A 9,587-nucleotide genomic window follows, 5' to 3' on the forward strand; every position below is an offset into this window, starting at 1 on the left:
TCTCAGCCTGTAGATTGATTGGTGCTAAAGTGATTACGCATGTGTGCGTAAAAGTGAGCTTCAACGGGCTCGCGGATAACACCTGCTGGGGCTTCAGGTGCACGCGCAGTGAAACTTTTGTGTGTGTGTGTGAGCGTGTGTGTGTGTGTGTCCAAGACAGCATCCCTCTCCTTTCTCCCCCCCACCCCCCCACACACACACTCACATTCTCCCATCTAAACGCAGCTGAGGTTTACTGTTGCGCCCATGAGGCGGTTGAATATCTTGTTAGATATCTTTTGTCATATTTCTATAAGATGTTCGGTGTGAGTGTCCTTCGGCGGTGACGTCAGGAGCAAAGAGCAGCAGCCAGCCAGCAGAAGGAGACGGATACGCAGGAAGACGCGACCTGCGCCGGTGGCGCGCATCTTCTCCCAAAACTTCTTCGTGCGCCGCCGGAGACCTCGGAGCCAAAACCACTAAACCAGAGGGATGAATAACAAGTCTGTGAGTGTGAACGCGAGTCCGCCACCGCCGTCGCAGCGGGTCGGTGGCGGCGGCTCCGGGACCGGGACCGTGGACCACGAACTCGTCATCACTTCCACTTTCGGCACGCTCCTCTCCGTCGTCTACATCATCGGCGTGTCGGGCAACGTGTACACCCTGGTGGTGATGTGCCACTCGATCCGCTTCGCCGCGTCCATGCACATCTCCATCATCAACCTGGCCGTGGCGGACCTGCTCTACCTCTCCACCATCCCCTTCGTGGTGGCCACCTACTTCCTGAAGGACTGGTACTTCGGCGACGTGGGCTGCCGCATCCTGCTCAGCCTGGACCTGCTCACCATGCACGCCAGCATCTTCACCCTCACCGTCATGTGCACGGAGCGCTACCTGGCCGTCACCAAGCCGCTGGACACGGTGCGGCGCTCCAAGAGCTACCGCAAGGCTCTGGCGTGGGTGGTCTGGCTGCTGTCGCTGGTCCTCACTGCGCCCATGACCATCATGGTCGCGCAGACCACCAAGAGCACGCCGGACGGCGGCGTGAAGAGGATGTGCGCGTCCACCTGGGCGCCCCTGGCTTACAAAGTGTACGTGACGGTCCTGTTTGGCACCAGCATCATGGCCCCGGGGCTCGTCATCGGATACCTGTACGTCAAGTTGGCGCGCACTTACCTGGAGTCGCAGCGCAACGCGGCGATCAGCCGGGGGGGCGGGAAGCGCTCCCCGAAGCAGAAGGTGCTGATCATGATCTTCACCATCGTGCTGGTGTTCTGGGCCTGCTTCCTGCCCTTCTGGATCTGGCAGCTGCTTTCCCTGTACCGCAGCAAGCCCCTGAACCTGGCCTCGCACACGCACACCTGCATCAACTACCTGGTGGCGAGCCTGACGTACAGCAACAGCTGCATCAACCCGTTCCTCTACACGCTGCTCACCAAGAACTACCGGGAGTACCTGAAGAACCGGCACCGGAGCTTCTACCGGTACACGTCGTCGTTCAAGCAGCGGCCGCCCAGCCTCTACTCGTGGGGCAAGTCCGCGTCCTCCAGCAACCAGTTCGAGTTCAACTCGGAGACGCTGGCCATGGGCGCGCTGAAGTGAGCGGCAGTGAGGTAGGCGATGACCTGGCGGCGCGCGTGCACGCGTACTACCTCAACAGGGGGGCGTGCGTGAGAACAGGCCCTTGCGTGCAATTCAGGTTACTCAATCCGAAGTGTGCAAACTAGGAGTCAACTTAAGTTAAAAGGATGCAATTTACTATTAAAGGAAGATAGTTTTTTATATGAATAAATTAAAGGTTAAAGGTTGAGGAGGTGATTCTATTCATTACTTTAAATCCTTGAAAGTAATGAATACATTAAATGCTCAGACATAAAAAGATCTTAAAAATGTCATCTCTGGCCGTGGGCGGACTTTAAAACCTCGTCCAATCAAAACAGTCGGACCGGTGAAAACGATTGGACGTTCTGCCTTTCTTCAAAGCTTACATTACATATGTCAGAAGGAAGGGGGCGGGGCTTTTGTTGGTTCGGTGATGCGTTGAAAGTCAAAGTCTCTGTGGTTATTCCAGGTTCCCTACTCTGCCTTTAATTAGCTAGCTAACTTAGCTACGTTCCATCGCTAACGTAACGGTATCCTATCCGATGTGTTTTTATCCAGCGACTCTTTTTATCAGCAGGAAGAGAAAGAAGGAGCGAGACCTGATGTTAGCGTGAGTAACGCTACATCCCGAGCACACGGACGTTGTAGATTCAGAGAGATTTAGACTAATTACGTATTTTCACAGTGTTACGTTACGTTCACACCAAACTCTAACATTCCTCCCTCAGAGGAGGAAAGGATGCTACCGTGTTAAAGACGAGGTCTTCCTGGTCATTACAGATGTTAGACAGACGTGATTTAAAGAGTAGACTTCCATGTTATTGCAGCAGCTCAAAGTAAATCATACAGTATAATAGTTTATGTTCTGTTAAGAGAGCCTCTATTTCCCTGAAGCCCTGTATCATAGAGTGGACATGTCCAAAACTATACTTTTAATACTTGTGTTTTTATTATTCTTGAATGGCCCTTGTTCTAGAAAAATGCCTTTTTAACTCTTTAAGATCACATCCATACTGTGCACCTATTTAAATCCTAAAAATCAATGTCAATCAATGTATTTTATATCCTAATCCAATATCCTTTTCATCCTGGAAAAACTAAATAAGACATATCAGGTCGTACCAACTCATTTTAACCAATAATGTCATGACATCCATCCATCAATGACCTAATCTTTTCAACCATCAAATGAAATGCTTCCCCACATTATGTCCCGCCTGCTCATCCTGTTTCACTCAAACACAAAAGATAATCTTGAAATTCTCCTTCAGCTCGACTCTAAACACATTTGGGTTTAATCAAATGATCACAAACTAAATTACATCGAAGCTCCCAGAATGCCTCACTGTGGCCTTGACTGCCCTTTGCACAAATGGCATAAACACACTTTATATAATGTCATCAACTCAGTGATAACCATGCAGCTTGGTGCAACATACCAGTATTAGGGAGGTGCATCATGGGATTTGCTCCTGCAGCCGTGTGGTGATGAGACTCCGAACACGTAACGCAACATCAGCAGTTGAGTTCTCTTCCTCTCCTCACTTCCTGTCTGATCTATAAAGTCTCAAACAAAGGCACAACATGCACCCAAAACACTTCATTCAGTGCTTTAATAAATAAATCAGCAAACAACTATCTATGGAAAAGAAACAGTGGAGTAAAGTCTGACCTGAGCAGAGAATGAACTCACTATCCCTCTGTGTGTGTTGTTATTCCAGCCTCTCCTTGCTTTGTTGACATAATCGGGCAATTACTGAAATTACCCGCAGAGGAGATGCGGGTAATTGCACACTTGTTTTTGTCACATCCAGGTAAAAAGATAGCGTCATACATATACATCCTACGCATTTGACATTCCTCCCCTTTCCTGCTGTTCTCCCAGAGGTTCAATTCCCCGGATTCAACTCCATCTGCTCCATTTCATGGGAACAGCCCAGTCACTGCTGTTTGTAAATACGCTTTGACTTTATTTAGCACCTTATAGAAATGAACAATCATCATAAATGCATTAAAAAAATCCATCCAAATCTACTGGTGGGTAATCCATCCATGTGAGAAGTTCACTTTTTAGTCTACTGTTTTATCGTTAAAGCTCCAAACGAATGACTTTTATGCATTTTCCTGCTTTGGGGCTGAATTTCGTGAAGAGGAGGTGATTTGAGCCTAAATCTGGACACAAAGACAGGTGATGCCAAAAAAGATGCCAAAAAGACAAACCATATACGTTATAAACATTACAACCACTAGGTGGCCCAACGGCCAAAAATAGATTCAAAAATTGAGTGGATCACCAAATTTACAATTAATAATAAACATTAGATGACGTAACAGAGACATCGCTAACAATGGCAATTAGTCATTATTATTTATAATTATTTAAGGATTGAAAACAAAATATTCCAACTTTATGGGCAACAGTGTATATGTTAACTATGTGGCCTACTTAACTCGATAAGGACACTTATCTCACTTACAATATTCTTTTAATAATTCAACAACTAATTCTGTGATTTGCTCAACAATCACAGAGACTTAAGCCCAGCGGGAAGAAGGTGACGCTCCCTTCTGTTCAGGATGTTCCCGTATGTATCCCAATGAGTGATGCGAACACATACCTCATGTTTTATGGAGAGTTCATAACACTTTAATTAAGAAGCTCTTTTACTTTAATCTGATTTATTAAAGTCCCTTCAGCTCGCACAAACTATCAGCTGCAAAAATCCCCTCCTCAGACTGAGCGAGGGCCAGAGAGCAGCAAACAAACTGTGTACAAACATGATGGATGGGAATGTTATGCATGTCTGCACACTTTCCCGAACACACACACTCACGCTTTTCTGGCGTTTGATCATGAATACGAACCAGATGATATCTTAGAGCCGTGACATTTTCAAACCGGCGTCCCATGTGACATCGCCCACTTCGGTACACTTTGACTTTTTGTGTTTGGATGTCAAACAATACAAACTCATGCATGAATTCATTCCAGCCAATTCCCCCTCGGTGCATCACAAAACAGTTTTTTTCCCTCCGTCCTCTTCTCCCCACGTAGCCCGACAACTCTTTCGCCTCATTCCACTCCATGCAAATATTGCATACGATCTGGTCTGTGTGAGACTTACCAGCTTATGGCTGCATACATTCAAGATTCATGAGAAAATCTAGGAGGGATTTGTTGAATTCTCTCCTGAGCCTGCAAAAATCCGGTTCATCCCCGAGCCAGAGAGAGGTACTTTTAGTGTTGCTGCAGTATAACACTGTTATCCCCTGGAGAGAAATACGACCAGATTTAATTATTCTTCATATACAGTAGCCTATAGACATAAGCCAGAACTTTATCATCATAACAAACCCAGTTATGAAGGATATGTGAGTCTTTACATCGAGGCCAGACATATAATGGGCCATTAATTTAAAACAATAAAAAAGTTAATCCCATAAAAAGATGGAAGTACTCCTATAACTTTCTCTCCAAGTTTCATCAGAACCAGTTATATATGGATTAGTTGTGGCCTTTCAAGCTACATTAATGCATTTTTTGTCCACCTGGGGGCAGCGCAACAAGCATTCACCATATAACAATAATATTGGTAGGAGTGTTTACAGATAGTCACCAATTTCAGAGAAAGTCCAAGGAATACTTTCACCCAGGTAACCGGTGTTCATGTCCTGTGTTAAACCCAGACAACGCTGATTTTTACCTGATTTTTGTTACGTAACTTCTCGACCTTCTACTGACACCAGTTGCGTAACAAGTGCAGTTATTTTACGTAAGAAACACTTATTTGAAGCCAAACTACAAAGAACCTTTAGTACTATATATGGCTGAAACAAGTACTTTTAAACCTAACCAAGTAGCTTCGTCAACTAAAAGCTAATTAAACCTACGACATGTAAAGAGCGTCGTAGTTTCAAGCGTAGCTCTGTTTTGGTCTCCACCATCTCTCAAATATGAAATATGTTGTGCTTAAGCAACTAAATCCTCCACCAGGTTCTGCCCAGCTGTAATCACTTACTGTGTCTAGACTCCAAAAACCAAAACAACAAGCAGCTTTAACACTAGAAGTAGAAGTCTGTTTGACGCTTTGGCAAAAAAAAAAAGAAATATTAATAGCTCATGACTAATATACCGATTCCATTTGATGAAAGCCTGACAATCAAAACAGCTTTTGATTGGTAAGAACAGAGATAGGTCAACATAGATTAAATAAATATCTTTTTCTAATTAAACATCATATATTCACTCTGGAGACACTCGGATGTGAAAATTATATTCACAGTTGCAGGATGTGACCTTTAAATGACAGAATAAGTTGCCAGCGTGTGTCATCTCCTCGGGTGTTAATATCCAATCAGAGGCCTCTGCCATTTCACCTTTGTTGGACAGAAACTGAAGACTTTTAATCTTTACGGATAATTGCGCTTTTGTGCTTTGAGATTGTAGTTTTAACATTAATCAAAGCATGACTCGGTGCTCCAGCTAAAGGTGGGTGTAGGTGTTTGAGCTTGTGACTTGAATTAATTTCAGCTGTGATGTCTGCTATTAAATATGTGATAACATTCGTCTCTCAGTGGAGGAAGTTATTCACAAAAATAACTTATGTTCTAAGAATATTAGTATTAGTATTAGTATTAGTATTAGTATTAGTATCTTAACACCTTTTCTGTAGGTGTGATCAGGGCCACAGTCATTCTGAGATACTCCATTTCTGTATATAAAGTCTCTCAGATTCTACTATTAGTTCAATCTGTGTGTTATTTGACTTGTGAACGACATTGTGGAGTTACACATTACATGAGCTTGACTTCCCAGGCTTTCTAAGTGGATCTGGACCACCATCCAACGAGAACCATATAGGATTCCTGGCTTGGCCTGTCCTCATAGGAGAACTTTTGTTTTTGTTCCTGAACTTTTGTAAAGGTTAAATCATGAACCCTTTCAGCTGGTTCTACCTAGAACCCAAGATACAGGTTGTAACCCTTTATATTGTCGAACCATCTGTGAAAGGTTCCACCCAGAACCCCCTTAGAGAGGTTCTACAGATAGCCCTTCTATTGAGTAAAGAAGAACCATCTCTGGAGTTCTATCCTGAACCTTTTGAGGGTGCTAACAAGAACCCACCCAGAGGGTTCTACCAACAACCCAATAGTTTGATCAAGACCCCTAAAGGATCAGTGCTGATGTGGTGTAACCTACAGCAATCGCGGTTCACAATTGTGGTTTTTGGGAGTTTGATTGTGGCCGTTCCCTGTTAACACCCATGTTTTCAACAATCCTTGAGACAACCGTTTCTTACAATAAAGGGTTCTTTAGAAGAAAATGGTTCTGGATAGAGCCCTTTCAGAAGACATTTGACGCCTTTACTGCTAAGAAAGGTTTACAGTTGTGTGCACTTCCAGGAGATTCATTAAATGGGCATTTGTCAAGTCAGCAGAGTCCAGACTCCTCACTTGGCCCTGGTGGGATTCTGGTGTGTAATGTGGTCAGTTTACACTGCCAATGATAATAATGGTGGTTACAATCAGACGCAGTGCAATTAATTATACAGTTCATGGCTGGAAATCGAAGCCCTTTGGGGCTGAGATTGTATCACAAAGCCATTATTTGTTCAGATTTCCTTAAAAAGCAGGAGTAGGCCGTTTATATGGCATCATTCAGCAAATATTCCATAATAAATGTACCATTATATATGTGTCAGCATATTGCAACGCAAGTGGTCTGAGAGAAGACTTCTAATGCTTGGCAGCACTTATGGGGGTATTTCACCGTTTGCCAGGTTCTTTAGCGGCTACAAAAGTCTTCAGTCGGACTCTTCTTCCTTATCAATCACTACAGGTCTGAAACATGGATGTATAGCCAAGCCAATGTGCTGGTTTTGCCAGGTTTCAACGAGTGGAGTTTAAGGTAAAACAAAATACTACATCAGGTGATAATTGAGGCAACATAGCTATGGCACTGATTGGCTAATCGTTGGGCCCCCCTGCAGAGCTAACTGGATCAATAGTGATTCTGTCACAGTTTGGAGAGCAGGCAACAGGGGACAGACCCGAACCGGAGAAAGATGAGGAGGGAGCAGAATGTAAGCTATGATTGAAAAGAAATAGCTTACAGGCTGGTTTCCCGACGAGACAGGCAGGAAAAACAGCAGACAAGGACTCAGGCAAACTGGAACGTAACTCTGCAGAAATCAAGACAAACCAACGAAGAACAAAGGAAGGGCTGGTATATTATAATAATAATCAGAATTGGGCTAAAGAAAGACAGGTGAAACCATCGTAGTGGGGCAGAATAAAACCCAAGATTGTGACGGTTTGGCGGACCATGATGGCAGACTCAAAGGTCTGGACCCAAGAGATGTTTAGCACTGAAGACTTTTAGCTGACGTTTTGGTTTCGATGAAAACTTCTTAACTGCAAGAAAGTTTACAATCTTCTGCAACAGAAATCATTAACTAATCTTGACAGCATTAAAGAGGTGGTGAACAAACGCGATAAAAAGACCTCCATTGACGTTTAGACCTTTAAAGAATCCTCTAACCCGGCTGATCGATACGTGTCACAAGAGCACCACGTCGTCATTGTGTGCCTCGCTACACTGACCGGGGGCGTTTACGTGGAGGATTAACAGGGATCAATAACTCCTGTGATGGCAAAACCACCCACCGACTTCAGGTTTACGACTCATTATTTGAGTAGATTAAAGACGTTGACCAAGGTGCAGAAACGTGTGACGGGGGTGAATGACACTGATGCCTTCACATTCCCTGCTGTGTTGCTATTTTCTTAGAAAACATCGCCCACAGTCCGCCTCCACGTGTAGGACGACTGTTCTGCTTCCCTCGACACTAATTTATGGATGTATTAATAGGTCCCTCGAGGGCTGAGAAGAGCAATATTGTGCTATAGTAGCTGTCAGTGTATTCGCAGTGGAGGCGAGGTCGGAAGTACGTCTTGTTCACCCCGAGTCAAAGATGTAGGAATTATGTTACAAGCACAGCGAGGACCACCAGTGTGTTTGCCCTTTAAATACAAATCATCTATACTTTACAAAACATGTGGAGGAGACTTGCTGCTGAAAGTAGTGAAGCATTCAGCAGCTATGGAGGCTGATATCCTCCTTGGTGGACTCCTGCGCTGAAAGGAGAGTAAATAAGTACTTAAAATTTTCTAGATTTGTATCCTACATTTATGATTTGATAATGAGCATAGAAGGTATATAAGAAATAGAAGTAGTCATCACCCTTTGGTTTGTGGACTAGTTTTGAAGCCTCAAGTTTTTGCAACCAGTGAAGGAAGTAACCTGACTTTGGCAATCTTACTGCCAAAGTCAGTGTTTTGCAAGTCAAGAAGTCCGGACTCAGGTACCAAGTCAAGACCAAGTCCCCCAGTCAAGGATTACCAAGTGCAAAGTGAAGTCCACCTTATTATTCAAGGCCTAAAACACATCATTATGCACTCTTTGACTATTAATGCTCTTGCACTTTTGCCTGCAGAGTAACAGGATACTACAGCCAGAACATTTTAATAACATTTCGGAACTTAAACACTACTAACTTTGAACACATTATGCATTCAAATTATAATTCATATTTTTTTGCCATATCTATTACACACTAAATGATGAATTCACCTCCAGAACCTATAAAGCAGAAATGAGAATGGAAATGGTTCCTGAGCAGTTGTGTGGAAAAGAATAAAAGGCAAACACGATGACTCCTTGAGCCGTAATAGTGTTTGATCAATCGGGCGATTCCTCCGTCGTCTGGCTCACAGAGGAAGTGCAGATAAGATGTCTCATAGCCAGCAATAGAGGCATAAATGGAGGATTCATCTGGGTACCGAACTGTGCTCACTTCTTAAAGAGGTAAGAGGCATTTAACCTGGTTTGTAAGCTGAAAGCTAAATTATTTGACCTTAACGAAACAGACATTTCTTATCAAATAGCATTACATAGTTGAAAGTGGTTCCGGAACTAATCTACTTCATAAAACAGGCTCTTTTGT

At 43.8% G+C, this 9,587-nt stretch overlaps 1 protein-coding gene across 1 annotated transcript; it reads left to right on the plus strand.

The window, feature by feature from the left end:
* The first annotated feature begins 469 nt into the window (after window positions 1-469).
* Window positions 470-1,586, plus strand: LOC311008381 (urotensin-2 receptor). Its single transcript, XM_084002028.1, has one exon. It carries the CDS (start codon window positions 472-474, stop codon window positions 1,579-1,581), a length of 1,110 nt encoding a protein of 369 aa, XP_083858154.1. The 5' UTR covers window positions 470-471; the 3' UTR covers window positions 1,582-1,586.
* Window positions 1,587-9,587: the final 8,001 nt, after the last annotated feature.

This window comes from Eutrigla gurnardus, assembly GCF_963514095.1.
Source record: "Eutrigla gurnardus genome assembly, chromosome: 22".
In the NCBI taxonomy this organism is placed as follows: domain Eukaryota; kingdom Metazoa; phylum Chordata; class Actinopteri; order Perciformes; family Triglidae; genus Eutrigla; species Eutrigla gurnardus.

Bases quoted from the DNA above. Each gene is read 5' to 3' on its own strand.
- LOC311008381 (XM_084002028.1), top strand. From the start codon at position 472: ATGAATAACAAGTCTGTGAGTGTGAACGCGAGTCCGCCACCGCCGTCG.